The 22,690-nt window shown below is 47.3% G+C and overlaps 1 protein-coding gene across 1 annotated transcript in view; it reads left to right on the forward strand.

Moving 5' to 3' along the window:
* Nucleotides 1-22,673, forward strand: part of Kdm1b (lysine demethylase 1B) — a 39,339-nt gene extending 16,666 nt beyond the window's left edge. The window contains exons 8-21 of the mRNA XM_032884483.1: nucleotides 133-355; nucleotides 3,022-3,206; nucleotides 3,483-3,659; nucleotides 3,986-4,060; nucleotides 7,186-7,323; nucleotides 8,187-8,358; nucleotides 11,705-11,832; nucleotides 13,568-13,699; nucleotides 14,222-14,296; nucleotides 15,625-15,741; nucleotides 16,498-16,623; nucleotides 17,414-17,533; nucleotides 18,862-19,014; nucleotides 20,990-22,673. Coding sequence (XP_032740374.1) covers nucleotides 133-355; nucleotides 3,022-3,206; nucleotides 3,483-3,659; nucleotides 3,986-4,060; nucleotides 7,186-7,323; nucleotides 8,187-8,358; nucleotides 11,705-11,832; nucleotides 13,568-13,699; nucleotides 14,222-14,296; nucleotides 15,625-15,741; nucleotides 16,498-16,623; nucleotides 17,414-17,533; nucleotides 18,862-19,014; nucleotides 20,990-21,073 — 1,905 coding nt within the window. The 3' untranslated portion in view covers nucleotides 21,074-22,673. The remainder of the gene's footprint in view (nucleotides 1-132; nucleotides 356-3,021; nucleotides 3,207-3,482; nucleotides 3,660-3,985; nucleotides 4,061-7,185; nucleotides 7,324-8,186; nucleotides 8,359-11,704; nucleotides 11,833-13,567; nucleotides 13,700-14,221; nucleotides 14,297-15,624; nucleotides 15,742-16,497; nucleotides 16,624-17,413; nucleotides 17,534-18,861; nucleotides 19,015-20,989) is intronic.
* Nucleotides 22,674-22,690: the final 17 nt, after the last annotated feature.

The raw sequence follows: 22,690 nt of genomic DNA on the forward strand, positions 1-22,690 counted from the left end.
TCTCATTTGATTCTTTGTATGACACTGGGAATTGTTGAGTGTGGATGTGGGGGGGCAGGAGAGCTGTGGACAAAGATGAGTAAGGACCCTCAGGGTGTACTTTCCCCTCTTCCCCCCACCGACCCGTCACAGAGAGTGCTGGAAGTCTCCAACCACTGGTGGTACTCCATGCTCATCCAACCTCCATTGCTGAAGGACAGCGTGGCAGCCCCGCTGCTCTCTGCCTACTACCCGGACTGCGTGGGCATGAGCCCCTCCTGTACCAGTACACACCGTGCCGCCGTCACAGCCACCGCCACCGGCAGTGCCAGCCCGGGGGAGATGGAGCCCTCCAAGGCAGCCCCCGCTTCGCTCGGTGAGAGATGCTCTGGTCCCTTTTCCTTCCGTCCCTTGCCCCTTCTTGGAGGTTGAAGGGTAAGCGCAGTGCAGAAGACTCTTAGAATATGTGACGTGGTAGGAAGCCCGCCCTGTTGCATTGGCCTTCGTACCCGCCTGCTCCGTGTCAGACTCAGCCCACCTGGGTGGAAAGCTACTGGGACTTCTTCCCACCTATGTTCATTTCCATATTGCAGGCTTTACTGTGTGTGACCGTGGTGGTCAGAAGAGTGGATATCTGATCACTAGCAGCTGTCTCCACAGTATCTACCTTGTGTTGGGTGCTGAATTGTCTAGCGTTGGACCTGTGCGAACACTGCACCATTTAAGGGACTTGGGGTTGTGTGGTGGAAAGACCCGTGTGGGTAGGGAGTCCTAGCACCAGTTCTCCGAGGATGCTGAGGGAGGATAGCCCTGCAGGTCTGTTGCACCATTAGTAGACAGTGCACAGTTGCCTGGGAAAGCCCGCCTGTGAATTAGGATTTAATGAGTGTTTATTTCAAACTCGGACAGCCACGCCTCTTCCTGCTTTCACAGACTGCATTTCTAGAAGGAAGTTTGGGCTGTGTGGTCATCGTTTTCATTCTTCATCTTCCTGTCTGTAATGACGCCAGTGGAGATCTACTCTAAAAGATTCAGAATTCCATGTCAGGGCAGAGTATGTTACTGGTTTCTAAGGAATCCTAAAGACCCCTTACCTTCCATCTGTACAAGAATAAGTCACATTTTTGAGGGTGAAATTAGGTTTTTCTATCAAGGCCCAATATTAAGGATTTAGCTAATAATCCTGGATGGTCCTTAACAGTGGAGTTGTGGGGGACTAGTGCTAGTGTGGAAGTGTTTTAAATGTGAACTGAGCTGGGCACTCAGTGCTGAAGGAGTGTACATTTGTGAAGACAGTTTGGCAGTGTGTAAAGACCTTACAACTGGATTTTTGAACTAGCAGACATTTCTAAAATGCTATGCTAAAGCCAGTCAGTTCAAAACTGTTTGTGCAAAGAAACTTGCTTTAGTGTTGCTTACAGTTGGGCTTGTAATAGGTGTGATCTAAATGCCCACGAGAGGGGAACGTTTGAATAGTAAGACACAAAGCCACTGAATTTAATATAAAGCTATTATATTTTAATATGTAAATAAAACATATGTATATATAATTGTCTAATATAAAGCCAACTATAAATATAAAGCCATTGTATCTAATACATGGAAAAATATTTACAATACTATAAAAAATTTTGTTTACTTAAGAAGCAGGTTTCAAGACAACACCTTTATAGCATTTGTCCAACTTTGAGAAAACTAGTGTCTAGGATGTCACTGATAGATGAGTCTGCAGTGTAGCACTAGTGTCTAGGATGTCACTGATAGATGAGTCTGGAGTGTAGCACTAGTGTCTAGGATGTCACTGATAGATGAGTCTGCAGTGTAGCACTAGTGTCTAGGATGTCACTGATAGATGAGTCCGGAGTGTAGCACTAGTGTCTAGGATGTCACACTGATAGATGAGTCACTGATAGATGAGGGTAGCACTAGTGTCTAGGATGTCACTGATAGATGAGTCTGGAGTGTAGCACTAGTGTCTAGGACGTCACTGATAGATGAGTCTGGAGTGTAGCACTAGTGTCTAGGACGTCACTGATAGATGAGTCTGGAGGGTAGCACTAGTGTCTAGGACGTCACTGATAGGTGAGTCTGCAGTGTAGCACTAGTGTCTAGGACGTCACTGATAGGTGAGTCTGCAGTGTAGCACTAGTGTCTAGGATGTCACTGATAGATGAGTCTGCAGGGTAGCACTAGTGTGTAGGATGTCACTGATAGATGAGTCTGCAGTGTAGCACTAGTGTCTAGGACGTCACTGATAGATGAGTCTGGAGTGTAACACTAGTGTGTAGGACGTCACTGATAGATGAGTCTGGAGGGTAGCACTAGTGTCTAGGACGTCACTGATAGATGAGTCTGCAGTGTAGCACTAGTGTCTAGGATGTCACTGATAGATGAGTCTGCAGTGTAGCACTACTGTCTAGGACGTCACTGATAGATGAGTCTGGAGGGTAGCACTAGTGTCTAGGACGTCACTGATAGATGAGTCTGGAGTGTAGCACTAGTGTCTAGGACGTCACTGATAGATGAGTGTGGAGGGTAGCACTGTGTCTAGGATGTCACTGATAGATGAGTCTGGAGGGTAGCACTAGTGTGTAGGACGTCACTGATAGATGAGTCTGGAGGGTAGCACTAGTGTGTAGGATGTCACTGATAGATGAGTCTGGAGGGTAACACACATGGGACCTAGGGCTTTGGGACTGTTTGACTTTGTAAGAAAGTGCCAAAGGGTGATTTTTTTTTTCTCTTTAATTCTTAAAATTACATTTATGTGTCTGTATGTGTGTACCACAGCAGATATGGGAGGTCAGAGGACAATTTTAGAGAAGTTGGTTCTCTCCTTCTATATGGTCCTAGAGTCATAGGCTTGGTGGCGAGAGTCTTTATTCAGTGAGCCATCTTACCAGCACCCCCCCCCCCAATATGCCGTGTGTGTGTGTGTGTGTGTGCATGCACGTGTGCGTGTGTGTGCATGTGTGTATGTGCGCGCGTGTGTGCGTGTGCGTGCACCCACCACATGCTCATTTCCTGTGGGTCTCCTGTCAGTTCTAGGCATGAACCGGTACTTCCAGCCGTTCTACCAGCCCAACGAGTGCGGCAAGGCCCTGTGCGTGCGGCCAGATGTGATGGAACTGGATGAGCTCTATGAGTTCCCAGAGTACTCTCGGGACCCTACCATGTACCTGGCTTTGAGAAACCTCATCCTAGCTCTGTGGTATACAAACTGCAAAGTAAGTAAGGACGAGCCACCAGCAGCAGAGAGAGAGGGCCCCCGTGACTAGCTAGCCAACCAACCAGTCAGCCATGACGACCACACCTTTAATCCCAGCACTCCTCAGGCAGAGGCCAGAGGCCAGCCAGAGCTACACAGTGAGATCCTGTGTTAACAACAAAATGTAAAAATAAGCTTTTAGCCCTAGTTTTCTGTTTTGGTTTCTTTGTTGTTGTTGTTTTTAATTGGGTTACTTACTTTGTTGCTGTTGGTTTTGGTTTTGTTTACAACACAGGAAGCTCTCACCCCACAGAAGTGCATTCCCCATGTCATCGTCCGGGGCCTTGTACGCATCCGATGTGTTCAGGAAGTGGAGAGGATTCTTTATTTCATGACAAGGAAAGGCCTCATCAACACGGGAGTTCTCACCGTGGGAGCCGGCCAGCATCTTCTTCCTAAACACTACCATAATGTAAGCCACTGTCTGTGTAGTGAGTACCTCCGCTTTGGCTGTGATGAGAGACTAGTGTGTTGCTCTGATGGTACCAGGAACCACATAAACCATTAGACGTAAGCAAGACCTGTGAAGACTTTCTCTCAGAGGAGCAGTTTCTTCAGGCTGAAAGAAAAATGAGGTTACTTCAGAAGGGTACCATCACGTACTGTGGGAAAGCAAATCCCGGTGACCCCAGAGAAATACAGCTAGAGTAACAGTGCTTGGCAGTTAGAACCTTCCAGAGCAACCGTGGCATCATGTCCTCACCACTGTTCTAACTGGTATTTTGTTTCTTTTTGAAGAAATCTGTTCTGGTTGTTGGGGCTGGTCCAGCAGGCTTGGCAGCTGCTAGGCAACTACATAACTTTGGGATGAAGGTGAGAACCTGGGGATGTGGGGGCGCGGGGACAGGTGGTTCACTGCTCCTTGTTCCAAATTTTCTAAGACTTAGTTCCTAAATTTGGTGACGAATAACACACACACACTGCTTTCTTTTGAAACAGTGTCTCAGTACATAGCCCAGGCTAGCCAAGCACTCGCTGAAGTCACGTGCCTACCTAAGTGCTGACAAGTAAAAGACTTGTGACACTCAGCAGTGCGCATCTTTTTACAGTAGGTTTTAGAGAAGCTCTGACGTTGGCATTGAGTCAGGACAGGTAGAGCTTTGGGCAGTAGACTTCCTGTAGGAAGGGACTCTGGTAGTCTAACCTGAATCCACAAACGTTCTTGGCAGGTTATCGTTAACCAGTGGAGGGGATGGGATAGTTTACAGCAACTAATGAAAGCACAGAGATTCACTGTCTCTTGGGGAAGTTTTTGAAACCACTAGGTAGTTTTCTTTTCCTTTCTTAAACTCCTAGTACTGAGGATCGGAACCCTGGGCTTCTGTTAGTGCTAGGGGAGCACTCTGCCCTCACAGATTTCCCTAGGCCAACCAGTCATCCTTGGCCTCTTACTCCACAAAACAGAAGCCACAGCTTTTGAAAGCAGGATGGATCGAAGTGTCTCGTTGCTGAGCTAGAATCCTGGCTTCCTTAGCACTGTAGGTGTGTGAGGTATCAGCTTCTAAGAAAGACAGAAGGACATGCCAATCGCTGGAACATGCCTGACTCACAGCTAGCCAAGGTAGAGACTGTGCAGGGAGGGAGGGGTGGTGCGGCTGGGTGTGGTGTGCACATCTGTAATCCCAGCGTCAGGGACAGAGGCAGGCCGAGCTTGAGCTGGAGGCCAGACAAGGCCCATATAGAGAGTGAGACGCTGTCTCAGAATTTGGTATCTAATGTGTATCAAATCAGGAACCTTCCCCTTAGCTTTCCCTGATTTGCTAAGTTGGACCCATTTCTTCTGTTTAAAACTTTGTAAGGACTTTGCTTTTCATTGAAGGCAAAGTTAAGTACAGTTTTGATTTTTTTGTTTGTTTGGTGTTTTGTCTTTGTTTAAGTTAGGGTATCTCTCTGAATCCTTGGCTGTCCCTTTATAGACCAGGCTGGCCTCAAACTCGGAGATCCTCCTGCCTCTGCCTCCCGAATGCTGGCAGAGGCAGGTTAAGTATAACTCAAGGCTCAGTCCTTTTACTTTTCCTGTCTGGCCTAAAGAATTCAAACAGTACCTTCTTGGCAGTAAGGATTCAAAGTCATGTCTCAGGTTGTTAGAAGTGTTCAATAGCTATGCCTAAAAGATTTTTTTCTTCTGGGTAGATAGAGGACTCTAGTTGTGGATCACATTATACTCCTGGCAAAGCAGGAAAGTCCGTTGGGTTAGCGGAAGTGTTTGTGGTAGGGAATCCCTTCTGTGAACTACACAAAGTGTGTTATTTCAGCATTAGATGTTAGGGTCAATGTCTCTCGTTGCTTTTTACTTGGGAAACTTAAAGATTATATTACAGGGAAGGCTATTACTATTCAAAGTCTGGGGAGACCCCCTTTAATGTTCAGCCCATGGAAAAACAAGTGGCTCACTGTTAAATTCAGAAGGAGGTGGAGGGGTGGAGCCACAAGCTGTACCTCCCTAGTCATGTCTGGAGGAGAATGCCCAGAGGATTTGTTACACTCTCACATGAGCAAGCTAGCCTAGGAGAGATCATCTATTCCCATTTAAAAGGTTAGAGGTAGGGGTTGGGGATTTAGCTCAGCGGTAGAGCGCTTGCCTAGCGAGCGCAAGGCCCTGGGTTCGGGTCCCCAGCTCCGGAAAAAAAAAAAAAAAAAAAAAAAAAAAGGTTAGAGGTAGAGCTCTCTGAGGAAGCTGAGCAGAGGTTGACTGGGAGAGAACATTCAGAGGGTGCACCTGAAGATCCAGGGCCAGTGGCCAATCCTGCAGCAAGGAGTTCTCCAATTGCACTGACTACAGCCCAGGGCACTGGGAATCCTGGGGTCACACCTGCCTGCACCCAACACAGTTCCGCGTCTCACTGGCATTAGTAACTTGGAGATGGGTGTGGTGCTCACTGGATTCAGCCAGCTTTGTACTTTGTCCTAGCAATAGATGGTTCATGGAAAATTCAGCTCTGGAACATAGTTCTTGTTTGAAACATGATTCCATTTGTTGGAAATGGAATTCCCATGTAATCCAAAATGGCCTCACATTTGATCTTTTGGCCTCAATCTCCTGAGTGCTAGGTTTACAAGCATATGCCACCATTCATGAGTTACACGGGATGTCATTTCTAGGGACTTGGGAGATGGCTTCATGTATGATTCGTTTAACGTGCAACCATGAAGACTTGAGTTCAGGTTTCTTGCACTCACACAAAAGCTAGATGTGGTGGCATGTGTCCATAATCCCAGCATGCTGAGGGAGTGAAGACAGTAGATGTAGGAGATGGCTGGCCAGCCAGTTAGGTGAAAGGGAGAGCTCGGGTTCAGTGAGAGATAGCCTACCTCAAAGACTAGGGTCAAGTACACCTGCTCGCACGTGTAAACACACACAAATATACCCACCTTACACAAACATCATAAAACCAGCCTGTGCAGGGGGTGGGGAGTTGGCCCAAGGGCTAGGGCCGTAGTATGCTCCTCTAGGGGACCTGGGTTTGATTCCCAGTGGTCACATGGTGTATAGTTAATGCTTCCAATGGTGAATGTACTCTTTCATCAAATACTGTTTTGTCTCTTTGAGACAGGGTCTGAGTCTCACTCTGTAGCCCAGGCTGGCCTAGAACTCTCTATGTAGCCCATGGTAGCTTCCAACTCATGACAGTCCTCCTGCCTCAACTCCCAGAGTGCTGGGATATTTCCGGCATGAGCCCCCAGCCTGGCTCATTCGCTGAATCTTAGCTGTTTTGAGAGGCGTGGCAGACGGTATCCATCCTGCAGGCCACCCACCTCCTTGTTGCTAGAGCCTCGGCTGGGTTGAGTGTGCACCCGGGCTTCTCAGTACTTAGAGTCGGCTCTGTTAGAGGTTTGTTAGTGTCTAAGCAAGGAGCCGATTGAGACCTCTGTTCAACATTATTGTAATTCTGCATCTGGTCTGATGTTCTGTTTACATCCCCCAATTACCTTTGTAGGTGACTGTCCTGGAAGCCAAAGACCGAATTGGAGGCCGTGTCTGGGATGACAAGTCCTTTAAAGGCGTGGTAGTAGGAAGAGGACCCCAGATTGTCAATGGCTGTATTAATAACCCAGTAGCACTGATGTGTGAGCAAGTGAGTATCTTGAAAACTTGTAGACAAGGAAAATAAAACTTATCTGTGTTTGCATAGAGTGTTAATAAGGAGCTGGGGGTGTGGCCCCGCGTGTAAAGCACCTGCTAGCATGCGTGAGGTCCTGAGTGTTAGGGTTGGAGTGGGGTCTATTAAGCTTCCAGCGTGGACAGTAAACATAACTTCCTTCATACTCTCTTGCAAAGTAAGAAAGAATGGTTATAAGTATGCCTTTTCTATTAGGCATTTAAAAGCCCTCCCCAAGATCTTTCATTTTTAACTGTGGGTCATTCATAGGTTACTTAATTGGTTTATAATGAAGCCTAGGGTTGGTAGATGTAGCAGGTGACGATGTGGGATTCTTAGGTAAGTTTGTCTTTCATACTAGTCAGTTCCTTAGTGTAGGCGGGCCCCAAATACTACACAAGGTAATGTACACGTGACACTGGGGCATAAGGAATACTTTGAAAGTACGGTATTTCTCTGAAAGGCAGTCACCTAGCATCCTGTCTTGTTATCTTGCCAACCTGGTAGGTCACAGGTGATTATTTTCCCCCCTAAAGGTTCCGGCTTCTCTGAGCGTGAATGTTCATTTGCATGAAGTTCTGAAGTAGAGGCAGAATGTTCAGTAGGGACGGGCAGCCCACAGCACCGGAAGCATGAGCTTAAAGCTTAAGAGTGTATGGCTGGAAGCTGTTGTCACCTTATCTCTTTCCTACTGCTCCGCTTGGCTGTCACCCCCAGCAGGCATAGCAAGCCTTGGTTTTGAGTTAGAGTGGTCACGAGAGCGCTGTGTAACTTCAGCTTAGAGTTGTAGGTGTTTTTCCCCAGGAAAGACTCACCCTGTTCTTCTTGTTGTTTTGAAGCTTGGCATCAGCATGCATAAGTTGGGAGAGAGATGTGACTTAATTCAGGAAGGTGGACGGATAACTGACCCCACTATTGACAAGCGCATGGATTTTCATTTTAATGCTCTCTTGGATGTTGTCTCTGAGTGGAGAAAGGATAAGACTCTGCTCCAAGATGTCCCGTTAGGAGGTATGGGGGGTACGGCGGTGTGATGGCTTCCTCGCAGTGTCTGCAAGAGGGCCGCTCCTTACGGCATCCCTCTGGCTGGACTCTGCAGATTTTCTCAGAGGTGGGCAGTGCCTTCCCGGGGTCTGTCGCTGCTGGCGTGAGCATGCACTGGCTGGGACACACACACACACACACACACGCACACACACACGCACACACACACGCACACACACACGCACACGCACACCCACCTTACTTTGAGTAGTGCATTGTTTAACTAAATTGTCTAAACGTTTACTTTCCCCACACACACACACACACACACACCCTTTGAGTAGTGCATTGTTTAACTAAATTATCTAAACATTTACTTTTCAATCTCCCAGAGAAACTTACTTTTATGGAAACCTGTGGTAAGCCCTCCTTGTATATGGTCCTTAGCCCCATACATACTTTTCTGAAGGTCTCTGCATATCAGGATTTCTTTCCTTTCTTTGGCTTCAGTTGTAGTAGGTTAAGTTTTGGGGTTTTTTTTTTTTTGTTTGTTTGTTTGTTGTTTTTTAGTGTAATTTTGATTAATGTGTTTTAAAATAAGCATATAAAGTCAGAACTTTGACTGTGGTCCTTGAGTGGGCACTCCCAACCCTCAAGCACTTCGCTCCTTACGGTGACCTATTTCCACAAAGATCCCCGCTGGGACGCTCTGCGCTGCCTCTTACGTTTCTGTTTATATGCAATCTGAACTTTTGTGATCTGCATTTTTTATTTGTAGTTCTTGGAGGCAGAGTATTTTTTTGAAGTGTGAATGTTTGAACTCTCTAGTATGTTCATTTCTTTACCCATGTATTTTGACAAACGTGTTCCGGGTTCTTCAGTCGATAACGTGCTTCGTTTCAGTAGTGGGTGTTTAAAGTCTCATTGCGTTGCTGTGGTATACTTTGGGGAAAGCAGCTTAGCAACAAAGGGCTTATTTAGCTTAGGTTACAGGTTATCACCGCAGGAAAGTCACCTCACGTCCACAGCCAGATGCATGCACGCTACCTGCTCACCTTGGCTTCCCTACTTGAATAACACTCCGGGACCAAAACCCAGTGATGGCGTTGCCCACGTTCAGGCCTTTGTCTTCCCACATCAAAGCAACTGAGATAGTCCCTCACAGAGCATCCTGACAGACATCATCTCAGAATCACATCCAGGCCCAAGAAATGCTACTTTGTGTCAAGTTGACAGTTAAAATGAACGTGCACACAGGCGTGTTCCTCCCTTCTCTGACCCCTCTGAGAGACCCGGCCCTATCATTGAAAGTATGGCAGACAGAGCCTGACAGAATTCCCAGAGATACCTCCAGGCAGCGGCCCACTGAAATGTGTAGTGTGGACCAATTGATCAACCTCTTGGAATTGAAACTGTTAGGCTGACCTGAGAATTCTCCAAATTTTACTTTTTTCTTTGGAGACAGAGACTCGCTGTCTAGTCCAGGCTAGCCTTGAACTTGGAATCCTCCTGCCTCAGACTCCAGAGTGCTGGGATTTGAGGTGAGCATCATCACCCTCAGCTCTCTTCTTGGTGTTCATAGCTATATGATAGACACTGGCTGGGTTCTCTTTGTTTTTGTTTTTCTTAGCTACTCACTTGCTGATGCAGCTTTTTCTCTTGGCCTTGCTTTTTAAAAAGTTTAAGGAGACCCAAGAATAATTTCTAAGTAATTGTTTAAGCTTAATTTATTTTAAAATTTTGCTAATGTATACATATGTCTGTATGAAGTTATGGTTGTGTTCTACCTGTCAGCATGTCAGTTGTGTACAATCTCAGTACATAGCTGGTGTGTGTGTGTGTGTGTGTGCGCGCGCGCGCGCGCGTGTGTGTGTGTGTGTGTGTGCGCTCGTGTGGGAGTGTGTGTGCTTGGGGCTAGAGGTCATTTCAGAAGGGATATGCACTAAAGCTTTAAAATATCACTTACACAGAAAATTCTAGCCCCTCCTAGACTGCTGGGCTGTAACAGCGGTGAGTCTCTCCGTTCCAAACCGTGACAGGAATGTAGCTGCTGTCAGCAGGAGTGGGCCACTTCAGAGACATCAAGACTCTGGGGCTGAAACCTGGTGCAAACCCAGGGTCCCTGGGGATCTCAGTATTACAAATTAGTGTAAGAATTAGACCATTTTAGTGAGAATTGGGAGTTGGCAAAGAAACAAAAGGTGAGCTGGTCTAAAAGGTGTGGAGGCGGAGTTGGGATGTGGAGTTCCAGCCCCCTTCCCCCCTTAACACCCCACCAGGCTATATAGAATTAATAAATACCTTGTGTCAGAAACCCAGGGTTCAGTCTGGAGCTTAGGAGATCACTTGTCTACCCTGCTTCAAGGCACTGAGTCCATTTTCCAGCTCTGAAAACAGATCAACAGAACAGCCGCTCAGTGCTGTGTCAAGTCAGAGCTGCCCAGCAGCCATAGACACCCGGAGTCTGGGACGGATGTGGGTGATTGTTGTCCCTAATCAGGAGCCGAATGTGCTAAGATGCTTGGAATTAGGCGTAAGCCAGGGCCCTTGGACACCTAATGAGCACCACCCGAGGTTACTGCCTAGTTAAGACAGTCAGAATAAAGGCTCAGGAATTCTGTAGCAATGGGTGCTGAGGTTGAGAGTGGGAAAGATTACACGGTCTACAAAACAAATAGCCAGTACGGAAGCACACGCCTGTAATCCAGCACTTGGGAGGCTGAGGCAGCAGCCGGCTAGCACTAGATCATACGGCACGAGGGCCAGGCACCGGAGGGTGTATTTAAATTGCTGGAGAAGCAAGTACCGTGTGGGTAAAATTTATCCTGAAAGGATCACGAGCTGTGCGGCCAAGCCTCAGAGTGGGCAGGTCGTACTTGCTCCTCGGGTGAGGCTGCCGGGTGCCTGCCCAGCTCAGCTTTTAGAACTTAATTGTTGCGACAGGAAATCATTATTGGTATTGAGATGACTGACCCAGGCGGAGGGCCACAGAAGAGAACGAAGCCTAACTAACAGACTTCTGTAGTTGCAGGAACTTCCGGGCCATAGCAGTCAGCAGAAAAGGAATGGCAGTCCTGTGTGTGCTTGTGGAGACACTTCTCCACTTCATGAACAGAGGGCAAACAGTTAGCTAAACAGGAACTCCACAAGTCCTAAGTTACAGCTTCCTCTGTAGCTTTTACCATCAAGATAGGCGTCCACGAGCTGAGGACTCCCCGGCCCCATCAGGAGTTTATTACGTATTACTTACTCCCGAGTTTGCTCGAGAAGAATGGAAGTTTTGGGCTCTGTTGGGGGGGAAAGCAGGATTAAAGGATTGGACAGGAGTTTGCTTCTCCGCTGACCTTTCTGCTCTGATCCGTTCCTACCACAGAAAAGATAGAGGAGATCTACCGAGCCTTCGTGAAGGAGTCTGGCATCCAGTTCAGCGAGCTGGAGGGACAGGTGCTGCAGTTCCACCTGAGTAACCTGGAGTATGCATGTGGCAGCAGCCTGCACCAGGTGAGCCAGTGGGGCCCGAGCAGCTGGGGAGCTGGCTCGTCCAGGGAGCACGAGCATGAGTTTCCGAGTTCGGATCCCCGGCACCCATGAGAACGTGCGACGTGGTGGTGTGTACTGGTGCTCTCAGTGCTGAAGGGGCAGTCAGGAGGATCTGTGAGGGCCACTGAGCGGTAGCCATCTGGTGAGCGCTAGGTCCAGGGAGAGACCTTGTCTCAAAACTAAGGCAGCGAGGCAGATGGAGGTACCCAGTGTCTACCCCTGGCCTCTACATCTGTGCACTCACAAGGGAATGCTTCTAACTGAGTGTGTGTTGTATGTATAAAGATGGAACTTAGACTGTTTGGGACCAAGACAGAAAGGTTCTGTTGCCCAGACCTCTGATAACCGTGGCTTCACCATATTATTAATTCCATAGTTTTTTTTTTTTTTCCTTTTAATTCTGAGTCTGTCCCTTGTCTGTTTCTGTGTGTGTGCACATACAGTCGCTGGAGCCACCACATACATGTACTGATTAATAAAGAGCTTTCCAGAGCGGTCCTCTGCTTTCACTGCATGCAATTCTGATCAAATTCAGGTCATGTCCTATGCAGCAAACACTTCCACTCACGAGCCATCTTCCTGGCCCTGTGCTTGTAGCCCAGGCTGACCTTGAACTTGCTTTGTGGCTCCAACTCCTCCTGCCACCACCTCCCATGCTGCTGGGGTCACAGGCACGCACCACACCTGGATGGTGGCTTTGCTCTGTAGCCCAAGCTGGTCCTGAACTCAAGCTCCTCATTCTCAGCCTCCCAGGTGACAGGGTGACAGGCGTGTACCACCTCACCGGTGGCCTGTAAGGACGCTCAGTCCATAGGATCAAGAAGGGAGAGCTGCTGGACTGGGTCAGAGAAAGGAGGCAATAATCTCTTCCCTTGTTGGTCCCTCCTCACCCTATCCTGTCCTGTGCAGTGGCTTTGGGAGTCACTTTAGTGGAGCCATGTTGCTAAAAACTCTGCTCCAAGAAACCAGAACAACGCGGCCTGGCGGTCCTGTCCTGTAGAATTAAGTGTCATCCCTAACTCATCTAAGCAGCTGTGAGTCTAGCACCCTTCTGCCCCACATAGAAGAGGTGTGGATGTCAAGGACAGCCCTGCCTCATTGCCACTCTGCATTACAATTTGACTTGAACCCTTTTCCCCAACTGTGCTGGGTCTTGGCCTCTGCCCACCTCCTGCCTCGTTGAAGAGAAAAAGTTGGTGTGTTTTCCTATGGAGCTGGTCAAGTGCAGCTTGATCTCTATAAAATTTGCTTTTCTCAGAGTCGCTGATACATAAAATAAATGTTAAAAAATAGAGTGGTACCTATGCTCAGACCGTTTAACCCTTCCTCCCCCGACACGTGTCATGTGTGTACATGTGCATGCATAGGACAGAGGGCAATCTCAGACACTTCCTCAGGTGCTATTCACTGTTACTTATTTTGAAATGGTCTTATTCCGTGGCCTACGCTTGCCTGGACTTTAGGGCAATGCCTCAGTTTTCCAGGTGTCAAATTCCAGAGGTCATGGGCCACCAGGTCTGTCTAGACCCTCTGTGTGTCACATAGTTTGCCTTCCCCAGACAGTGGTGTCCACTGAGCTTCCTTGGTCATAGATGCCTTGGGTGGTTTCTCCCCCACCTGAAGCCTCTTCTAGTGTCCTCAGGGGCAGCGTCAGGACTTACATCGTGGCTTCCAAATGCCTCATGTCGTTTCCCAGGTGTCTGCTCGCTCCTGGGATCACAATGAATTCTTTGCCCAGTTTGCTGGTGACCATACCCTCCTAACTCCAGGCTACTCCACTATCGTTGAGAAACTGGCTGAAGGGCTAGACATTCGACTCAAGTCTCCAGTGAGTACGGATGGGCGGGAGACTCCAGTTTGGGGAGGCTGTGCTGTTTGGGGAGGCCGTAGTTTTGGGCATGTGGTTCTTAGGACATAGGTGTGTGTTTGGACAGTCGGCCAGTATCTCCCAACACTTTGAGGGTACAGCTGCAGTCTTAAAAGCACAGCATCCACCCGGTTAATTAGCGCCTGAGGTCTGAATGCCCCGAGCAGCCTGGGTACAGTTGGCTAATACACTGTTCAAGGAGCTCACAACCTCTGTAGTCCTAATCTGATACTTCCGTCCTTCATCCCAGTGGGCTTACGGCGGCATCTTAAGGCCGTACAGAGGACTCGTCTGTCTTTGTGCTGTAATAAAGGATACTCTGTTATCCTGACAGGTTTATAAGCTTTGCGTCCAGCTGTCACCACAGGAGAGTGGTACACGCCCAGCACTCTGGTCCTCATAGCCTCAGAGGTGCACATGCGGACCATGGGCGTAGAAAAGGTTCAGGCCCTCACGCTGTTTCAAAATGTTTTTCTTGAACAGGTGCAGAGCATAGATTACACTGGAGATGAAGTGCAGGTGACCACGACAGATGGCGTGATGCATTCTGCACAAAAGGTAGGTGCTAGTCCCCTGCTGTGGTGGAGCCCTGTGCTGCTGAGGGCCTGTGGGCAAGCTTCGCCCTTGGCGTCTGCCGAGAAACTTGCTGGTTTCCGGTGAAGCAGGTCCGCTCAGCAGTTGAGTGTTGCTCGTAAAGCTGAACCAGTCGAGCACCGTCTAAGCATACGAAGTACTTGAAGATGAGTAGACAGGACAGTTTAGAGTCGAGCTGTATCCCACCTTCTGATCCCGAGATCCTGAAAGGCAGGTAGATTCCCTCCTTCCCTCTCCCCACAGAGCACCCCTGCCACTAAGGTTTTCCCAACTAGTTGTACACACGCCTGGGCAGTGTGGCCCACCTGGCTTTGCCTCACTGCTGCTGCCTCTGTTGACAACACAGTGGTCAAGGCCCTCCTGCTGCTGCAGCAGGGAGAGCAGAGGTCTCAGGAGCCAGAAGGCAAGGCCAGAGTCACCTGTTCGCTGGTGCGAGTCTCTCTGTGTGGGGTGGCTGATGCTGGCAGCAGGAGTAATAACTTCTCGATCGAGCCATGATTCTGAACAGTAAAATGAGACACAGCACTTACCCTTGACGGCTTGGTTATGATGTGGCCTTGTGGATCCCTCCTCCCTCCTCCCCGCTGTCCTCATAGGTCCTTGTTTTGTAGGGTTGGCTGGCCTTAACCATCTAAGTGCTAGTATTATGGGTCTGTGCTGCTACACCCAGTCTTAAAGAGTTCAGTTTGACCCTTTGAACCACTTGGAACCCCTTGAGGCAAAGTGTGGATTTGTAGTTACAACCCTAATACCTTGTGATGTGTTTTGTCAGTTGTAGAGCATAGCATGGCCTCCTAGTTCTAAGTACTTCTCTGAATCTGAGATTAGTAAAGGCAGGCATTTCCTTTACGTGATAGGCTGGTGACAGGGATGGTGTCGAGAATGTCAGAATAAGCTCTGATGACGATGGCCCTCCCTCCCTCCCTGTCTGTGTTCATTTTTGGTGGACAGGATCTCACCATATATCTGATTGACCTAGAACTTGTTATGTAGTCCAGGCTGGCATGATCATTGTGTCTCCATCTCTGGAGTGCTGGCAACACAAGTGTCTCTGCCATGTGGCCGGGCATTTCCACATGTAGCCCTGCTTTTCAGGGAGTCTGCTGCCCTCCTGGCCCAGTTCTCACCCGCCACCAGGGGGTCTGAATGTGCATTCCCGTGTAGACTCTACGTCCACATGTGCAGGAACAGCCTGTGTGGTCCCACACAGATCACAGGCCACAGAGTGGGGTGTGACGAGTGTGGGTAGTTTCTGCGTCTGCTATGTGTTACTTGTTCATTGTTTCCCACAGGTATTAGTCACCGTGCCATTGGCCATGCTACAGAGAGGTGCCATCCAGTTTAACCCACCGTTGTCAGAGAAAAAGATGAAGGCCATCAACAGCTTGGGGGCAGGCATCATTGAAAAGGTGACCCAAGTTTCCCCTTAGCCTCAGAATTCCGAGACCAGTGCTGGCTGATAGTTTTGTTTGGATAATAACCGTTGTGCAACTAGGCTAATAGGGAGCCAGAAGGGTGTACTGTATGTGTATGAGTTGTCAGATACCCAGTTCAGCCCCTTAAAAAGGGGGGAAACGACATTAAGAAAGAGTTCGACCCTATTTTAAAAACTTTCTGATGTAATTTGGATAAAAAAGGCCAGTTAAATTCCATTTTGACTTTAGGAGCTCCTATCAGTTCTCTCTAACACTCAGGGTCTTCTGTACTCTAGACTGCTTTCAGACTATATGGCCTCGGGGTAGATTTGAAGCCCCCATTTTCCTGCCTCTGCCTATCCAGTGCTGAGATGCTCAGTCTGCCTACCGTGCCCAGCAGGGGAATGAACCTGCTTATCTGAGTTAGGCTTTGCTGAAGTTGTTCTCGGTTGGTTCTGCTTCTATGCCTGTCCTGACTCCGTCCATCCCAGGGAGTCCAGTGTTTGGATTTTTGGTTTGTTTGGTTTTTTTTTCCCATCCTCTTTGGTCTCCTTTAGCAATGCCACAAACACTGAACAGCCTCTTGAGTGGCATGTAGCGTATGGGTAAGCAAGCAGCTCTGAGGACTAGGTGGGGAGAACGGACGGTTTTGAACCTAGTGGAATTGTTTCTGAGTAGCCACGCTAGGCTGCACTTAGAGATGGCCGTGACTGATGAGTGTACTCAGCCATTTCTCTGCTTGCTTTCCAGATCGCCTTGCAGTTTCCATATAGATTTTGGGACAGTAAAGTTCAAGGCGCTGACTTTTTTGGCCACGTTCCTCCCAGTGCCAGCCAACGAGGGCTCTTCGCTGTGTTCTATGACATGGGCCCCCAGGTAACCTGTGGCATGGTTTGGATCCCCTGCTTGGAGGTTAGGGCTGCCGTTACGGGTCATGCTCAGGAGATTGGAAGTTGTGGAGATCCCTGGAGTGTAGGGAGGGTGCCCTGACAGGGACATTTCCCGTGGAGGAGCCCTAGTCCTTGCCCTGCTTTCTCAGAGGTACCAGTTCTGTCCTGGGGTACAACTCGGTGCTTGTGAGAGCCTATTTCAGGTTGAAAGTGAACTGCTCGGGTAAGCTCAGCAGGAGTGGACCAGACTTGTTAACTGTTGTCTCTACTAAGCTAGAAGGCTGGATATAGGAGGTCCCGGTGAGGACGGCTGCGGGGAGCTGTGTGAGAGAGGTCGAGGAGAGCCCTGGGAGTAGAAAGCTGTGTGAATGCCCTACAACTGTGCTGCCAACACAAGAACATGGCTGCTGCTTCCTCCTCCTCCTCCTCCTCCTCCCTCTGGGGACACGTCTTAAGGGGGTTTCGTGTGGAAGCTATGGGAAGGTTTAATTATTCCTGCAGACTTTCTCAACCTTTCTGTTGCTTCTCAAAACTTCATCAATAGCCAAGGGAACCTTGGATTCGTCATGCTACCTCATGAATGTTTCCTCCTTTCCAGAAGGGGGCGGGAGAGTGTGTTGGGGGTGAGTAGTGTGCGTGAGGAGACTTGATGGGGGCAAGTGAAGATAAGGGACAATGGAATGTCGTGGAGTTAGCGTAGGAGAATGCGGCCCCTGTCTACGGAGCTGAGTGTTTACAGCAGGTGTCCTGTGCTTTCCCCCGTGCGCTGGCCAAAGCAGCAGAGTGTACTGATGTCGGTGATCACAGGGGAGGCAGTGGCATCCCTCAGGACCATGGATGACAAGCAGGTGCTGCAGCAGTGCCTGGGCGTCCTTCGGGAGCTGTTCAAGGAGCAGGTGAGGAGAGCCCTCCTGAAAGCCAGGAAGTGTTTAGTGTGGATGTGATCTGAGCAGGTGGGGCCGGAAGCCATCTGCGCTAAGGGAACACAGAGGGATCAAGGCAGGAAGCCACACCGTTTTTCCTGGAAGTTTCCCTTTCTCCCCCCGACTGCCCGATTTCGTATCAGGGCTGCCCCAGCACGAGTGCGTGCTGAGACTTAGTTCCGCCAACCCAAGGGGCCCAGCAGTTGCCTCCGTGGGCTCCTGCTGTAGCCGCTCTTGGGAGCCTCAGACGCCTTCCCCTTCTGTTTTCTAAGACAGATGCAGGTCCCGCTGAAAGCTCAAGTCTGATGGGCTAGTACTCGACCTTCAGTCTTTGGACGGCTTTGTCTTCGCCTCTCTTCCCCCTCTTCCCTCCTCGGATCATTTCCACTTATTCTCCTTCCCTCAGACTGTAAAAGGCCATGCTTTTAATCACTCCTGTGCTTTCCCAAGCCGTTTTAACAGCTTTGACTACAACAGCCTTTTAAGAAGCATCTATGTATATAAATGAGCTTGTGCTGTGCACACCAGAGACAACTTCCTTCTACTCCGTTCTAGAGATCACTTAGGTCATCAGGCTTTGGCAGAAGTGCCCGTCCGCGCTGAGCTTTCTCACCCGGCAGTCAACACTCCTTTTAAAGAGGGCCGCTTTCTAAAAATTTCTAGTGCACCACATACACAAGTCTCTCCTACAAGGGGCTCAAAAAGTACCTGATTTTCTGTTCTTTGGAGATGTGGAAGTAGCCTTGCCCTGCCTTTTCTAACTAAGAGTGGAAATAGAAGCAGAGGAACTTGAAAGCTAACCTATGTCAAGGCCGATTTAGCTGTCGGCCAGCTCTCTGTAAAGAGGATCTAACGAGGCAGTTTCATCAGCTTGGGCTTTTACCCGGACTGGTTTTTTTTTAGTTGTTTGGAACTATTGTTTATAGGGAAGTAATTCTCATGTTAAAACTTGCCAGAGGCCTACAGACAAAATGAAGTTTAGCGACTAAAATATATCCTTTTATTGTGGTCTTGTGGAAAACTTCTGAAAATTCCAAACTGCAGCATTGTGATAGACCACTCTTCCTGTCTGCTCCGGGCCGATTCCGCTCTACCTTTTCACATGAGCCAGGCCATGGGGACCGGCAGCCATTGGTAGTGAGTTACTGTACAGAATGTGAGGAGGGGGAAGGGACAAATGTACTTTCTGCTCAGGAAGCTACCACAGTGAGCACAGGCCTACAAGGGCAAGATGTTTGTTTCTAATTGGATTGTGGGTTATCCAAGTTCCTCTTTAACAATTTGTTTGTTTGCACATAAAGGAGATCCCAGATCCCACAAAGTATTTTGTCACACGGTGGAGCACAGAGCCATGGATCCAGATGGCCTATAGCTTTGTGAAGACCTTCGGAAGTGGCGAGGCCTATGACATTATTGCTGAAGAAATACAAGGAACTGTCTACTTTGCTGGCGAGGTACATATCTTGGCACAAAGTCCAATTCCACTTTTTTGTTTACAGTTAAAATGATATCAGCTGTCTTAAAACCCAAATCAGGTTTGCTGAAAGGCATTGTGACAGTAAATGGCAGAGCCCTCTCCATTTTGTAAGCCTGCTTTATACTCTTAATAGCAACAACTTTTAAGTGACTGGCTTCCTGTGCACAGACCTTTCTCATAGACTTATCTTCCTGTACTGTATTTGTATTGACATTGTATGATTTAATAATAAATTCAGCTTGCTTTATTGTAAAAGTATAGCCCGTTTAATCTCTCTTCACCATTTTTGATTTATTCTGTAAACAGCTTTCTGCTTGCGTGTACACCTTCACTAGAAGAGGGCACCACTGTAGACGGTTGTGAGCCACCATGTGATTGCTGAGAACTGAACTCAGGATCTCTGGAAGAGCAATGCTCTTAACCTGAGCCATCTCTCCAGCCCCTCTGCACCATTCTTTTAATGCAACTATTATACTAGTTGGTATCCGTGCTCTTAAAAGTCCAGTTCCCTCCCGCTCTGTAGTCCAGGCTGGATTTTAACAATCCTGCCCGACTCTGGAAAGAGATCACAAGTATGAATCAATACTTTAAGTTTTGGACTATACTGTACAATGTAATGTTTATCCGTAGCTGGTGTCTGTCTCCCTTATCCTTCAATCATCTTCAGTTCACAGTTCAGATCTCCCCCTCTTAGCTGGCCTATTAATCTGAAACCCTGGAGTCTTTGTACTGCTGCTCACTGACGTGAGATTACAGTAGGATCTAATGCTGACTTAACAGCCTTTCAGTCCCAGAATTTACTTCTCATCACTCTCTCCCACATTTTATTCTTTTTAGTCCTCCTGAGAGATGTTTGGCAACCTTCCCATTCTGAAATGAGCGTTTTCTTGGTTTGTTTTTGCCATCCCATTCTGACTTCACCCTTGTCTGATTGGTTACTTAGGCCTTTGAAAAGTTTTGTTTTCCTTGCTGGTTGAAGCAGTGTTGAAGTCTTTTGACAGCTCTAGCAGGACAGCACTGCGTGGGAACCTTTGCTGTTGTAGTAGGGCTTCTGAAGCATTCTGGATGGGAGAAACCTCATTGATAATTATGAATACTTTTTATTTAACATGACACCTAATATTTTTGTTGGGGATATAGGCATATTTGAGGGATGTGTGCCAGAACTCAACTTCAAGTGCCAGTCCCTTGGAGTTTGCCCACCTTATTTTTGAGACAGGGTTTCATATGCCTGGAGTTTACAATGTAGACTAGGCTAGCTCTGCAGAAAATATCCTGGGGACCCATCTTCCTAGAGTTAGGTACATGTGGGTGCCACTATACCAAGCTGCATTGAGTCCTGAGAATCAAGTACAGTTCTTCATGCTTATGTACTTTATCAATGAGAGGGGGAGCAGCATTTATTACCTGGACCCAAGCTCTTCTTTTCTGTGGCTGCTTCCCCTACTCAAGCCTTAGGGATTCCCCAAGGAATGGCGGCACTGGTCTGCCTTTTGTTAGCTTCCATCCTCTATTCCAACATCACCGAAGCTGTTTCACATCTATACCCGCAGTCATATTACATACATTAGAGTTTGGGACTACAAGTCATTTACCAGAAAGTTCGGTTGTGTCGTCTGTGACTTTTTACAAGTGGGGTGTAGTGGTCGTGTATTTGCCATCTGCTTGCTTTTAGAAATGGCAGTCTTGGGTAGTGATTCTGTCGCTCTTCTATACCTTTCTGAGGCTTATGTGGTCTGCTTCCTCCCCACCGGTTCTAGACCGTATTCATGAATACTACAGTTCTTGGCATGTTGTAAAAGGAACTTTGGCAAGCACAGCAAAAAGCAGAGACTCAAAGGCTACACATAAGTCTTTTTTTCAGGTGGACTAGAAAAAGTCCTTTACATAACCTTTTGATGTCATCTAAATGCTTTATACACAATCTGATAGATTCTTTTTCTTTCCCACAGGCAACAAACAGGCATTTCCCACAAACTGTTACTGGAGCATATTTGAGTGGTGTTCGAGAAGCGAGCAAGATTGCAGCCTTTTAAAAAGAACTTGTACAGACCTAATGTTCTGTATCCCAAATGGAAGTTTGAAACATAAGTTAAACGTAACTTTTGCAAGAGAGGGACTCTGTATAGTAAAACTGAAATGTTTCTGTGGTGATAGGAAAATGTAAACCCATTGCACTCTTCTGCAGTCATTGACCCTCAAAACCCTTCTAGGCACTTATGTTGTATTTTCCATATGTCCAAATAGTGCTAAGTCCTGTGGGTTTCAGAAGGTGGCACAGTATATGACTAAGACCTTGGCTCTGGTTGGGGCTCCCCTCAGACTGGACATTCTGGTTGGCAGGTTACTTTTCATAGACCGTGAAAGCAAGTAACCCAGCAGGAGTCACTCGCAAACTTAGAAAGCCATGTGCTCTTCTGTGACAGTTTATCAGTACCTTTACCAATGAGCCTTAATATTTTTACAGTTCCAATCTGGGTCTGTCCTTAAAATTTACAATTCTTTTGTGATACAGCGATTTGAATTTTGGCATGATGCTTCTAGGCTATTTTATACTACATAGATTTCTTTTCACTGGGTATTCGAAACTCAGATTCAGATATATTTTGATATTTTAGACCTGTGCACATTCGTCAGCAACACAAGACTCAATCCCTTAATAGCGAATACACGTGTGCACACATGCTCAGTGGATGTTTTCGCACTACAAAACCATTTCTGAGTGGGTAGCACACTTGAAATTTAGCAAAAATCTTGTCAGAATTGAAAGCCCTTTATTTTTAAAGTGACTTTTACAGCGTCTAATATTTTACATAGTTGTAAGTTTCCCATAGGCAGGTCCACTGGAAAACTGCACAGAATCTCGATCATTTTGGTACATAGCACGTTACTTTATAATATGATAAAGTCTGAACATGGCAAAAGTGATTCTTTCACTAAAGACTTTCATAAACATGGTGTCAGGGTCTTTAGGATGCCTATTCTGCCAAGAAACTTCAGTTGATAGACTAGAAATATACTTTTGTTTTAAAAAGTCTTTGAACAATTCTTCTTTGAATTATATTGGTCTGCTTTTAAAAGGGAGCTACAAAGGACTTTCCAGCCACCTTTTGAAATATTAGGTATTTCTGACATTGAAAATTAGCTTAACAAAAGATCTTATGCAAAGAATGTACAGTGCAGTGTGCTTTAGACAGTCACGACACTCTCCTGTCACAGTAATACAAAGGCAGCGACTGCATAGGTAAGGTCATTATTCACTGTACTTAGGGTTCTGTTGAGACTCATTGGTACTGATAAGGGAAGAATTCTGCTTTCAGTGTAAGTAAATGTTCAGCATGTGTGAGGTGATGAACGGCTCAGTCTAAGTTATTTAGTTTCTAGGCACTTGTGCTTTGTACCATGCTCCTTCAAGTATAAATATTTAATTTTCTCCAATTGAGTGACATTTTTAGTTTCCTGTTTTGTTCTAGAGGAACTATGGTACTTTGAGTTGTTTTCCAATCTCTAAGATTTTTGTTAATGAGCAGAAGTATACTTTAACTACATATCATGAAGAATTGGTTATGCCAAACTGCTAAATAAGTAGACTCTTGCAAATACCCTTAATAAATGGTCATAGCATCAATGTGTCAACCTTGTTTCCAGTCCTT

The sequence above is a fragment of the Rattus rattus genome, chromosome 14 (assembly GCF_011064425.1).
Source record: "Rattus rattus isolate New Zealand chromosome 14, Rrattus_CSIRO_v1, whole genome shotgun sequence".
Lineage (NCBI taxonomy): Eukaryota > Metazoa > Chordata > Mammalia > Rodentia > Muridae > Rattus > Rattus rattus.